The following is a 13,960-nucleotide window of genomic DNA, read 5'->3' as shown; positions in this document are numbered from 1 at the left end:
CTATTTGCATTATGCAGAAAGTGGAGGGCTTTTAAACCATCAGCAGATATAAAAATAGGTAAACATATTATTAAAAACATAGATGGATCTTCAATGTATGCAGTTTTCCTGTAGCTCAAGTATAGTGCTGGCATAACCAAGGTTAAATTATCATTATGTGTCTGCAAAATGCATTATGCATTTCCAAACTTAACAGGGTTGTGGCAATGGTGCAAAGCATTCTGGGATGTAATACATACCATTCACTGTCGCTGTGAAGCCCAATCCATCATCCAAGAGCTAAGCCGCAAGCTGTTGTGCTTCCTACCTTCTGGCAAACAATACTGCATTAATAGGGCAGTGACCACTAGAACAGATTCCATCATGCATATGGGAAAAGTTCTCCACTCTCTCTGCGGATATGTCTTCTTTTGTGCAGAACATCGATCTCTATGTTATCTAATCACTTACCCCAACTGTTCTTGATTCTCCGAAGAGGGTGCTCGAGGCAGACGAAAATGGGGACGGTTTCCATGACGATGAGGATTTTGAAGTGGACACACCAAAGAGGAAGCATCGAAACAAAGGCAGGGTGAGTGATGAAAGTGACTCATCAAAGCGTGCGGCTGTGGTGTGGAAAAAAAGGCATGTGAGATCGAGACAGAGAGAAAGAAAACATAAAAGAGCAGGAGAAATGTCATATTCTGTCTAAGAAAATAATCAAGTGAGAACATATAAAGAAATAATATAAATATATAGTGATACATGCACACCCCGAGGTGGTAATGTGGCCATGACGTGAAGCGTTATCAACCTCACGTGTTTCCAGTAATGTGAAGCAGTAAAAAAATCACGCGCTTTTTTAAAAGAGTAGGTCTAACAAAATTGTTTGTTATCAGTCATAAGCAGCATGAATTGTGTTTATTAATGCATTTTGTTTTTCTATTTACGTATTTTATTTATTCAATTTCTGTTCAATGTATTTCTTGTTTTTGAAATGCTTTGTTTATTGAAACAAAACCGTGCACGTTTTCTTTAGCAGTAAAGTTTGACATTATAAACGTCAGATCAAGAGCTGGGTGCTGTGTGCGGTGATGGCCTGTAGGCTAGACTATAACCTTTCTGTTGTTTAAACTCATTATATGGTCTATTTATATATATGTATAGCATTGATGTGATTATGTCATGTAGTTTTATGTGATGTTTATGTTGATTAGGGTCGAGGCTCTGGACGCAGGCGAACAGAAGCAGTGGTCAATGATGATCAAGATAAACCTTATGTTTGTGACAGTAAGTGCTGATTTTAAAACTCGCTGGGTCTTAAACTTTAAGCCTGCAGCAGATACAGAATACTTGATTCTGATTGGTCAGTGCTGCATTCTGCAGTTTTGTATTACAATGCCTTAGACTGTTCTAGTTTGACGTCAAATATGTCTCATTCAAGTCTTTCGTCACATATGACAATTAATATGAACACGAATCAATATTTTAGTTCTTACATTTATGTAGCCCATCCTATTTAAAGAAGCACTTCTTTAACCAGTTGTGCTTTTTGCCTGTTGATCCCATTACCCAAACAAAGAAAAAATGTATCTCTTATGTCATATGGTACACGTCTGTTTCTGATCTCGGCATGGTGGTCTGTCCATATATCAAGCGCATGTGTTACCTGAATACATATCTCTGGAGGAGAGAGCAGGTACTTTAGGGTTCCAAAGGCATCTCTGTATGTAACTTACTTCCTGTTTTTGTTTTCTGTCTCTTCTTTTGCTATGTGTCTTCTCTGTTTCAGACAGATACAAACAAAAGCATAATTCAAAAACTACTGACTCAGGTATTCAGTAATGTTGCCATCTTCCTCTTGCTCGGACATGTGGGCTATGCTAATGACAAGGCTATTCAGTTAATATAAGAATATAAAGAAAATAAACTTAAAGGAATCCCCCCAAAAAGGAAAAATTCTGTCAAGAATTACCCCCCCACCCCAAGTTGTTCAAAATCTGCATACATTTCTTTGTTCTGATGAACATGGAGAAAGATGTTTGGAAAAATGTTAGCAACTGACATTTCAGGGACATCATTGACCATACCATTGTAGGAACAAAATGAGAATTTTAGGAGAATCTGGCAAAGCGAACAGTTCTTGGGCACCTTTGACTACCACTTTTAATTTTTCCTACTATGGTAGTCAATGATGTCTCAGAAATGTCAGTTGCTGACATTATTCCAAAAAATTTTTTGTGTTAAACCGAACAAAGAATTGTATACAGGTTTGGAACAACTTGAGAGGAGCAATTCATGACAGAATTTAAATTTTTGGGTGTAGTATCCTTTTGAATCTGCTAGTTTATATTTCATACTGCTTGGCCAAAGCTATGACGCATGGCTCGTGACACTGCTTATTTTAATCTGTGCTGAATTAGCTAAACTTAAAAACATAGCGTTCTCATTGCTGCATCTTTGCTCGAGTTAACCCAACCAATGCACTGTTGGAATGATCGACTCTGGATAGACTGAATCGAAATGCATGTGGCTTCTTTCCCTTTTTAAATTACTGTATGTTCTGCCTTACATCTGTTTGATTCAGTTTCTACAAAACAAGGTTTAACAGATGTGTGATCTGAAGGTGTACTAAGTCTATGTAAAAGTTTTAAACCTATAGTGCTGAAGACTTTATATTTCTATATATATATATATATGGTGGTCAATGAAGACAGAATTTTCTTTTTTGGGTGAACTGTTCCTTTAAGTGAATTTGTTGATCTTTGATAAGCTGAGTCTGATTGATAAGATACGAAAACACAGGCTACTGATGTTTTTGTGCATTCCAGACAACTTTCAACCTGGGTATTCTTGCTCCAACTGTCTGTTCTCTGACCGCTCACCCTTGGTGATGTCAGTGGAAAATAAAAGGAATATATTAGATGAAAAAAATATTTAAAATCATGCACAATGACAGTGGGGCCAAACAGCAGAGTATATTAAGAACGTTAATAGGGTAAACTTTTACTTCATATTGTCTTTTGAGATAATGAAAGAAGAATATATTGAAAATGTAATAACATTTTTGTGACACAGACTGACACAAAGTTCTGAAACGAATCAAAATTGTTTTATTTTAAAAAAAATTGTAATAAGAGAATCTTATTATTCAGAATTCAAAAAGTGATATTGTACTCACCATGGTAGTATCGCATTGCTTATATTTACTACATCATCCTAGATCCTTTTTCTCTTAGTGTCATTTTATAAATAAATAATATCAGTTCTATGATGAGATATATAATGAATGACAATTTCAAATGAATAAAAGTAGCTCATTTATCTTCTGTAGCCAATAAACACAGTAACACTGTTTAATATTTTCAAGTTGTAGTTCTTATAGTATTTCAGTGCACTTAATGTTTACTTTATAGAGTGTTTAAGACGCATTGTGGGGTTACTGTGCTAATACATGTGTCTTGAAAGCACGTCTCTCTGTATGGCTGAGAACATGCTGTGTTGACATTGTGATGGTGTGCAGACAAGCAGCTAGCTACTTTGTGAATTCCTTACCTATGTGTCAGTACCCCAGCTTGCTTAGACTTTAGCAATAGCTGAAATATGTTTAAGCTTTTTTGCCAGTAATACCATATCTTATTGAAATCTTTTTTTTACTGTAGTTTGTGGAAAGCGTTACAAAAACCGCCCAGGACTGAGCTACCATTACGCACACACTCATCTTGCCGAAGAGGAGGGAGGAGAAGAGCGAGAAACTGAAATACCCCAATCTCCTCCTGTTCACATCCACCCTGAGAACCACAAACGTAAGCTAATATATTTGAGACGTACATTTACCATGTTGTTTTTTTTAGATGAGATGATACTTTATAAGCAGAAGCGTATAGTAACCATTATAAAATGCCGTCTAGGTGGATATCTTTTTCCTTCAGTTGTATTCTGTGGTATCTTTACAGCACAGAAAGGGCCCGATGGAGTGATCATCCCCAACGACTACTGTGATTTCTGTCTCGGAGACTCCGGCTCAAACAGGAAGACAGGCCAGGCTGAAGACCTGGTTTCCTGCTCGGACTGTGGCCGCTCCGGTGAGTCCCTTGACTTCACTGTATTACTCACAGTTACAGTATCTGCCCATGTTAGATCAAATGCAACGCGTTCACTTCCATCTGGTCTTTATCCCACACTGAGAGAGATCTTTATTATATTTATTCATTATTATACCAGGTTGATTCATTAAAAACAGTCTCTGAATGCCATTTTGGCAAACCTGTACTGTTCTCTCTCTCTCTCTCTTTTTAGTCAGTGATGTTCTAAAATTGGCCAGGTTACAGTAGCTGAATTTCAGCTCACTAAGACTGTGTATTTTACTACCTTGTAGTAAGAAAAAAGGATGATCGTTTTAATGATCATGTATGATCGAAATGTGTGATTACTTTACACACATTACAGTACCTTTCGATTTTAGGGTTTTAATGTGGTAAAGTTAGAGGGTTGGTCATCCGCACACAATTTCTTAAATACCATTTTTAAATGGTCTATTAACCGCAGCATATATGTATCTATGAAACAAAAATATTAAATAAATATTAATGTCCCAGACACAAATCATTTGAATGCATTACCATGTCATGCGTCAAGAGCTTGTTTGTGCATCCCATCTTTTCAGTTTTATGCTAGAACATGTTTCTTTCGGCTTTGCTTTTTTATTCTTTTAAGGGTGTTTTATGGTTCAGTTTGGCCTGACCATGTCATGCTATTGATTTCTCGGAAAGAAATAACATCTTTCTGGTAGAATTCATGTTAACATTGTGATTTTAACCAAGAGTTATAAGGATTACCACTGCTTTAATGCAGTAGTTCATAGCACCATCTGTTTCAAACATGGTGTTTATTTGTGATGTACTGGGCATTTTTACCATGGTATTTGAAACAGTAATTGTAACAAATGTGAGCAGAAATGGAAGGGAATTAAATCATATCGGCCGCTTTGCTTTATACACAAAGCCATAATACCCAAATTATTGTTTAGATTATATTATATTATTATTATATTAATAATTTATAATCAAATATCACCCTATGCAAGTCACCCATGCCAGGATATGCCACTACTGAAATCTTGCTAGTGCACTTGCTAGAGTCCTTTTCTGCAGTCATTGCTCCACCCTAATTTGGTATCTTCATCATGTTAGGCTTGGGCCTGCATGTGAGGTTTGTTTCTATCATCAATATATAAGGGACAGAAAACAGCCAGAAGTTAGATAAATAACTTTTTAGAGCACTCAAACATCAAGTCATGGGATTTTGAATGGCTGACTGAATGTCTTCAGTCCAAAAGAAACAGTAGTTTAGCTAGTAAATTTGAGAAGTGGGTTCTCCTTAATCATGATCGCTTATCCACTTGATTCTAGAACACAGCACATTTGTCTGACGCTTGCCTTCAGACTGTTATTGATGTGCATTTGGGTTTGTACTGTGGGTGTAGACGTGACCGCAAAACCCGACAGTAAAATCGTGCATTTTTATATGTGACATGTGGCTGGTGATCTCAGCTTCGATGCCTCTCTCCATTTCTTTGAGTGCTTGTGGTTTACATTTTAGTGCTTTTGTTTTGCTGGTAAATGGTCCCGGAAAGGTCCGCTTTCGCACATTTATTCCCTTCAATTATTTCTAAACGTAGGACATTATCAGCTACCTCAGTTCACACGCACGTTATATTCTCATTTTATGTTGCTCATATGCTTCCATTCTTTGTGTTTTCTTTCTTGGCTGCGATTCATTTACTGCACATAATGGTAAATAGGAAGTAGGGGGAGAGACCAAATTATGTATGCTTCAGTAAAATACATTGATATATTGATTAACAGTCATTAATAATAATTAACAGACATGCACATATCCAGGCAACTGGAAATGTATGAGACATTAAAGATATAGTCCCCTAATGCATAGACTAAGTATCTGCAAGTACTGCACATTGTCCAAGCTCAGAGGAGTCCTAGTTGACTGCATTGTTACTTGTGTGTGTTTCCACTGTGATGCTGATATGTCCGTCATGCATGTCAGCGGAAGGCGTCGCAGGGGCCAGGCCGAAAAGGAGGACGGGCGGAGTTCTGGACATGTTCGGCGATACGTCCGAAAGCGAGGCGTCCACCTTTCACGGCTTTGAGGAGGATGACCTGGATGGGCTTCTGTCTGACGATAGCACAGGCTCACCCGAGTACAGATAGACCAAGGAGAAACGTCAAGCAACTTTTGGCATGGGTCTGCTGCCGATTTTTTTTCTGTTGTTTCGCAGCAGCATGCAAAATGGATTTACAATTTCAGACACTATGTTAACTTCAGGAATTGCTTTCGAAAGGACGAGTTGCAGCCTTTTATAAATGAAGGAATGTTGTTTTTATTGCCTCACGCTTCTGTATACTGAGAGGTGCTAGTTTCTGGACAGAGGAGCCATTTCTTTTGGACTGTTTAACGTTACGGGACCTTACCATCGCGTGGTCATGGACATGCGCCATGTAAGATAGATGTGGACCTTAACTTTAGAAGTAGAAGTTAAACAATTTCAAACGTAACCTCAAGATCTTTACGGAGAAAATACTCAACCTCTGGATAAATGCTATATTTGCAAAGGAAGGGTTCAGGAGATTCGTATGGGAATGCAAAGAATGGGCTGAGGCCAGGCTCTGTTTGGATCCAGAGGAAAGGGTGGACAGTTTGCGGAGAGGTAAGAGCCAGTTGGCATTTACAGTACATGTCCGTCTCTCCTCCTTTCTCAGGACAACTGCAAAACATAAAAAATGACACGTGAAAGTATGCTGGAGGATACATGATTTTGGCCTCTCCTAGTTTTGTTGGGATAAAAAGATGGACGTTCGTTTTTTGAGTAACTTTTGAAAGGTCACCTTTTCAAGTACAGGTACAAAAAAAGCATATGTGCAATGATTCCAATGATGTTACAAAGGTTATGAAGACACATCTAGGCCATACGTGTCAGATGACAGCAGCTTTGAAGATTGACAACTGTGTGTAACTGCAAAGAATACACTGGATTGCAAGCACATAACGTTCCTACGTTCCATAGGAAAATGCAGTACACGTGATTTAGAAAAAGAATACATGCAATAAAGGCACAATACGCATTAGTTACAGTGACATCGCCCAGTTAATATGGGGATAATTCATTGTTTCCATTTACTCTTTCAAAGCTCGTCTATTTATTGTCATGGTGAAGTCATCTGTCTTTCTTGAATTGAAACTGAACAATGTTCCTTTGAAATGCTTTCAATCTTGTCTCTATTTCAGGGTGTTCCTTTTTGAAACAATAATATAATTTATTAAGATATTGTATAATGTAAATAAGCCCACAAATTGTGGCAGGTTCTATAACATGGTTCCTAATGCTATTTCTTCCAGTGTGTTGATGTCTAAAGTTTGAAGAAATGTTTCGACGATTCAACATTTGAAGTTGGGTTACTTTAAGAAGCCAAAGTGCAACATGGCTAGAGATGATGCTTGTAATTGCTTCTGTGTCACGCAGACGTGTGGCAGCATAAACTGGCACAAACACGCTTCATGCAACCTGTCATCCATGCTGTGGTAGCTGCTGAGTGCTGCTACTCCAAATGTCAGCCTGCAAGTCTTTCACTGGATTTTGTTACTGAAATACATTAAACATTTTACATTTTATGAAATACTCTGGTTCATTTTGTTTCGGGATCAAATATGGGACACATTAGTCTATGTAAGTTTAGTCCAGTATTGTTTTTTTAATAATAAAAATATGTATATTGTATATGTATATATATATATTTTTTATATTCTTCGAACCTTTCATTTGTATTTGATTAAAATTGTGTGGTGCTTATTTTATTCAAATACATTTGACATTAGATTTGATAATTTATTTAATTATGAGTAGTTGAGAGATAAACTGTTAATGTGTCCTGTGGTGTGACATACAATTAACAGTTTACTAAATTTGTGCTATTATTTCATATGATTATTCATATTTATAATATTAAAAAGCATAAGATTTATCTAAATGTTTTCTATGTCACACCATATTACACATGTTAGGTTTATTTACCTTATACATTATGTATTTATGTATGTTAGTTTAACATCAGCCTGCCCAGGGACTACGGGTGAAAATGAGCTCTTGAGCTAAAACCTGGTACTATGCATCTCTCCCCTTGGGGTTAATGTTTATTATTCTCGAAATAAATAAATAATAAACATTTTTGTGCTCAAAATAATAATAATAAAAGAACAAAGTAGTTTAACGGAAATTTTAAAGCAAATAAGCTAATATATGTAGAATTCTGAAACTATTTCATTTCATTTAGTGCTCTGAAACGGTTAGTAGCGATCGCATACAGAATTGGTTATCATAATATGTGTGTGTGTACTGTGCATATTAGTTTTGTATTTATAAACACACACACATATGCATATTTACCAAATATGTATATGTGTATATTTACCAGTAATTAAAATTATATCTAAATGTTTATTTTGTCTGTGTATGTTTTTATAAATACAAAATGAATATGCACAGTACACAGACATATATTATGTAAACACAAACTTTTATCCCGGATGCGATTAATCATTTAAATACATATCAATGCTTCAAGTTTGACGCCTCAAGTAACATTTCCAAGTGTTTGCGGGAAATGAATACCCCCCTGGAATGCGCTGTATCAAGACAAAATATTTTTTAAAGAAGATTTCTAAACTTTAGCATAATGTACTCGGCATGTTCTGCATGTAAAAAACAGAGACTGAGCTCAACAAAGAAAAAGGCAGCAGGGCATATGAAACTCCCTGTAGTGAGCGTGCTACACATAACAGCTGACTGCAAGACAGAGCCCTTCTTGCTTTCCAGACTGGGAGGACTGCACATGCTTTACTGGGCATCCAAGCAAGAAGAGCCTGCTGTTCTCAGAGTCTCAATGAGGATATGAACAGGCAGAGGAACTGATACCTCACAATGAAACAAAGAGAGAGAGAGAGAGAGGTTACACAACCATCTGCCATTTTGCAAACCTGTGCTCACACGACCCTGTCTGTGTGGAGGAGAGAGCAGGTGGAGGTGTGTTTAGAGGGACCTGTGGTTTATTCCTCCAACACATGCAGTTCATTTGTTTAATATGTAAAGTGTACATTCATTTGTCCATTCATGTTCCTGTCTTTATTAACCTATCCATTCATCATTCATCCATCTACTGTTGGGAACATCTATCTATCCATCTATCTATGACTGGGGTGACGATACTGGGTTCACAATATTAACTAGAATTCAAACATATTTCTACAGCAAAATAATTTTAATAACATTTTTGTTGTGCATTCAAAATGCAAGGTTTAATGTAAAATAGACAAAATCTAAGGTTTGATGTAATCTGTATGTGAAATTAATAACATTGTAACTACATTTTAACATAAAAATAAAATATCTATTTAATCAATTAAATAAACAAATACTATAATACAAGTATTATAAATTAATATAATACAATTATAATATATAATACTCTAGAATATTAATCAATACAATTGTTATGAGTGTACATATCATTATTATTATTATATTATTTGAATTGATTTGTTTATATGTATTAATCTAATCCCTAATTTAATTATCAAGGAATTCATAACTATTATGAATTGTTATAAATTAATTATTATTAATTTAATATTAGTCCATATACAATAACTAAGAGGGTATGTGTGTAATTATGTTTCTCTATTAAAATACATATAATATCTCTTAATGGCTGTGTTTAGCTTTTTACATCAGATTGTTATTCTCTCCCTCTCAGGCCACCCTTCATGTCTGCAGTTCACAGACAACATGATGCAGGCTGTTCGCACGTACCAGTGGCAGTGTATCGAGTGTAAATCCTGCACTCTGTGTGGCACGTCAGAGAACGATGTGAGTATTGAAATATTCGTTTAGCTTCACAGAATCTTCAGTTACTTACCAAAATAGAAAACGCAGCCGTTTCATAGAATGACTCTTTATCATCTGCAACATCTCGCACAACAACCTCGAAACATTCATCTTTCCCAAGAGCGTTTACATATGACATCACTGACACACTTATGTTGCTAAAACGCAAGTGTTCGATTTTATATCACTTGCACTCTGAAAGATGTGACAGCTCGGTGATGTGATTTATCTTCATAGGATCAGCTTCTGTTCTGTGATGACTGTGATCGAGGATATCACATGTACTGCCTTAAGCCTCCAATGACAAAGCCACCTGAGGGTAAGAGTGACAGCAGATAATAACAATATGTGTATCATATAATAATACTACATCTAATGGCTAATTACGCTATACAAAATGACAAGACTTTTAGACATACTGTACGTGCTCCAGTAAAGTAACTTCAGCGTATCTGTTTTGTGAATAGGAAGTTGGAGTTGTCATCTGTGTCTTGATCTGCTGAAGGATAAGGCATCTAGTTTTGGAGAGCCGTAAACATTGTGAGGAGGTCATAAAAAACACAACATGCTCAGGATGGAAGTTTATCTCAGTTTTGCTCTGTAGTTTATTTCCCTGTTGTAGTGGGAAGCCGAATAGCCTTCCTCTACCTCTGTGACATCATCACTTTCCTCAACCAAGTCTAGGCAGTTGGTAGTCTACCTCGCAAAGGTCTTGCTTGCTAATGAATCCAAAAGCGGGATCGATTGCTCTGTCCAGACCTTCCAGAACATCCAGGCCAATTGTTAAATAGCCACACCAGATTAATATCCTCATTCAGACCCTAGGTCTGTCAAAAGTATCAGTTAAGTACTTTTGTCTTCTAACTAGGTTCATCAATTCGGGTAGACATTTAAAGTACTCCTAGAGTAGTTGTTGCTAATACAATCGTTCATTTAAAAGTCTGAAGGTTTTTTTTCCATATTTTTTAAACAAACAATTGATGCTCAAGAAATATTTAGCTCCCCACGTGCCAAGCTGCGATGCTTATGTTTTCCTTTCATGCTTGTTTTTCCTCTTTAGGTTAGTTTTTTGTAATGATTAAATGTGAATGCTAGACAGTTTTCTTGCGTTTGACTGCTCTGGTTATGTAACAGCAACATTCCAGATGTTGGTCCTTGAAACCTCTATTGTTGCTTCCTCTGTTTGGAGAGAGAAAAAGCACTTCATACCTCTCTGAGTAAAACATCTGCTCACTCCATTGGTTTCACTTTTTTATTTTGGTGTGCCTGATAAAATAAGATACAAGTGTGAGACTGACTCAAAAACATTTTTTGGAAGTTCATATGCTTTTAACTTGACCTCAAAGGTCTCTCTGACGCATGCGCGCAAACGCACACGGACGCAAGTGAACGGAACCATGTTCAGGTTTTTTGTGTCTTGGATGTTAGACTGTATTAGCCTATTTGCTATAGAATGATATGTACAAGCCATTAGAATACACCAGGGGTACCCTTGGTTTGTAAAAGTTAAAAAATTGAAGTTGTATATGTAAATGTATAAATGCAGTCAGGCATATTTTTAAATAACTATTATTAATTGAACCTTCACAGAAATTAACCGTGGTATGGTTGCTTGCAGCAAAGCCATTGTATCCACAAACCTGTAGTGGTCCTACTACAATAACCTTCCATGATATTTATAGTAAAACCATACTTTCTATAATAAAACCATGGTTAATTTTTTTGAGGTTAAATTCGTGTTTCTTTGCCTTTTTTACCCTTGTATAATCAAAAATGTAATAAAAAATTTAATCAAGTCTGTGTTGAATTTACAGTGCTCAAAAAAGAATGAAATAAGTTGCTCTTCGCGTGCTGTACACTAGAGGTCAGTATATACCCATAAGCTGTAGTGGGCTGGGCGACCCCAGCCCACTTTCTCCACTGCAAATATAGCTGTTCCTTCTGTTTTATTGAAGTCAAACCTAGTTCAACTAGTCAACATTTAATGGAACAATACGCACAGAACACACATGAAAGACTTAAGACTATCCGTGCAGAAAAATCATTTCCAGAGCTCTCCAAAACTCATTATGTTTATTGAATGACTCTAGACTTAGAGTGGTCCTTTCAATTGTCTTGCCCTACTGACCGCCATCTTCGTCAATGAAAAATAAAACTAAAGGCAATAAAACTCTTAAGAAATATTTCATGCATAGTTTTGTGCTGAATGTGGCACTGCCTCTAAGTTACATTTATCTTTCTGCATTCTACACAGCGTCATCCTGCTGCGAGGTTTACAATTAATTTCAACCTAACATGTAGTTGTAAGTGCGAGGTTTACAACACATTTCTACCTGAAAATGTTTTGGGGGAAACCTGCCAAAACAACCACACACATTTCTGCTCTTACATTTTCCTCTCCACTGCACTCAAATTAGTGGCCAGAAGATAAAAGAGGGAGTTCACGTGCTCAGTTACTGTACAGCAGTTTATGTCAATGCATCCCTGGCAGTGATGGTGCTTTTAGAAAACAAGCAAAATAAACGCCCACCCGGGCAGAAATGGAAAAAGTCCTGTGGAAGCAGATCTGGAGAACATGTGCTTGCCCCAGAAGTCTGTAGTTGTTGTCCACTGTTGAAAGGCTGTGATATGCTGTTATGATATGATCACCATATATCTGTGCTCAGATCATACACTTACAGTCATCACTACACAGAGCGCTTACATTCTACATTGAATTTACAGTACCATTCATTAAAGAAGGCAAACAAGACAAAGTTAACAGGACTCAAACACACAGTTATGTCAGGTACTTATAAATCTAGGGTTCCCACATGAAAAACCTGAAAATATCAGGCAATTGTGATTCTGAGGTCTAAAAAAAATCTCAGAAAATGCGATGAAAAAGTCTACAATGAAAACTAGAAAAGAAGATAAATTCACACAAAAGATTAGATAGATTTGGTTAATTTAAAATGGCTCTTTGTTGTGCGATCCCTATAAAATGATTTTTAAAACTAGTAAATGACTGAAAAAGCTTCAACAAAATGAAATGAACCCTGTTAAATGAACCATTTTAGGTTGTTTGGTCAAAAATGTGCTGTAAAGCTGATGTGGAAACGCGCTGTCCGAGCAGAACTCCCGTATTTCTCACTGGTTCAGTCTTTGTGCAAAAGTAATACTTTGTGCTCTAAATAAGTCATTCTGAAATACTAATACTTTCCTATGGTCCTGGTCATATTACCGATACCTCATGTCTAATTCTTTAATCCTCAATAAAACTGAGAGTAAAAGGTAAATGTCCCGGTAGACGTTTTACATTGTGTGCTATAGGCGAGGAGAATAAATACATCACCAGCCAAATACTTTCTCCAAAATGGCAGGCGCATTAATATAACACTGTGCAGATAAACAGCTTCACTTCCCGTTCATACTCCATACTCGCGACTGTTTCACAAGTACATGACAAGAGAGTATGAAAAGACGTTAACCGAGGGAACAGACATTGAAAGCCCTTTTCACGTTCTCCACTCCTTTGGAATGCTCTGAAGATTTTACACATCCTCTCTTCATCCAAATGCAAATGATATCAACTAAACATTGAATACTGAATAATATTTTCAAATCTGATAATAAAGGGGCTGAACTGGTGCCGCTTTTTAATGACCATCCAGCAACGAGCGACCAGTCCATGGTGCATTCTGGGTCGTGGTGTCAAATAAATGTATAATGGTGCTCTGGATGGTACTGGGAAATCTGACATTCATCTACGCAGTCTTTGCAGTCAGCTGATTTAATAAACATAACACTCGCAGTTTGGAGATATTTTGGACTTATTGCATGCTGCCATCTAGAGTCGGTAGCTGTGCGATGTTTGGGTGCGTTTTGGAGAGGGGGTGGTCCATACGTGTGGCCCATCATGGGCACAATGCTCCAACCCCAACAAACTGCAGTTTTTCAGGAGGGGCCGGACGTCTTGAACTTCAGGACTCGTCAGGATGACTGCATGAGGCCAGTCAGTCGTTTACTTGTCAGAGACTTGCC

At 37.0% G+C, this 13,960-nt stretch overlaps 2 protein-coding genes across 10 annotated transcripts in view; one reads left to right on the top strand and one right to left on the bottom strand.

Moving 5' to 3' along the window:
• dpf3 (double PHD fingers 3) overlaps window positions 1-11,730 on the top strand; it is a 27,557-nt gene extending 15,827 nt beyond the window's left edge. Inside the window, exons 5-12 of one of the 6 annotated variants that reach the window (XM_079475551.1) lie at window positions 476-571; window positions 1,197-1,269; window positions 1,772-1,813; window positions 3,642-3,785; window positions 3,936-4,064; window positions 9,807-9,919; window positions 10,175-10,256; window positions 10,405-11,730. In XM_079475551.1, coding sequence (XP_079331677.1) covers window positions 476-571; window positions 1,197-1,269; window positions 1,772-1,813; window positions 3,642-3,785; window positions 3,936-4,064; window positions 9,807-9,919; window positions 10,175-10,256; window positions 10,405-10,472 — 747 coding nt within the window. In that variant the 3' untranslated portion in view covers window positions 10,473-11,730. Of the gene's footprint in view, window positions 1-475; window positions 572-1,196; window positions 1,270-1,771; window positions 1,814-3,641; window positions 3,786-3,935; window positions 4,065-6,045; window positions 7,671-9,806; window positions 9,920-10,174; window positions 10,257-10,404 lie in introns of those variants that run through there. The other 5 variants (XR_013787699.1, XM_079475552.1, XR_013787698.1 and 2 more) reach the window with 5 other exon arrangements.
• Window positions 11,669-13,960, bottom strand: part of rgs6 (regulator of G protein signaling 6) — a 52,439-nt gene continuing 50,147 nt past the window's right edge. For all 4 annotated transcript variants that reach the window (XM_079475547.1, XM_079475548.1, XM_079475549.1 and 1 more), the window contains one exon: window positions 11,669-13,960. In XM_079475547.1, coding sequence (XP_079331673.1) covers window positions 13,910-13,960 — 51 coding nt within the window. In that variant the 3' untranslated portion in view covers window positions 11,669-13,909.

The sequence above is a fragment of the Barbatula barbatula genome, assembly GCF_947034865.1.
Source record: "Barbatula barbatula genome assembly, chromosome: 15".
In the NCBI taxonomy this organism is placed as follows: domain Eukaryota; kingdom Metazoa; phylum Chordata; class Actinopteri; order Cypriniformes; family Nemacheilidae; genus Barbatula; species Barbatula barbatula.
Note: the sequence above shows the minus strand (reverse complement) of the source record. Positions and strands in the feature narration are given on the sequence as shown.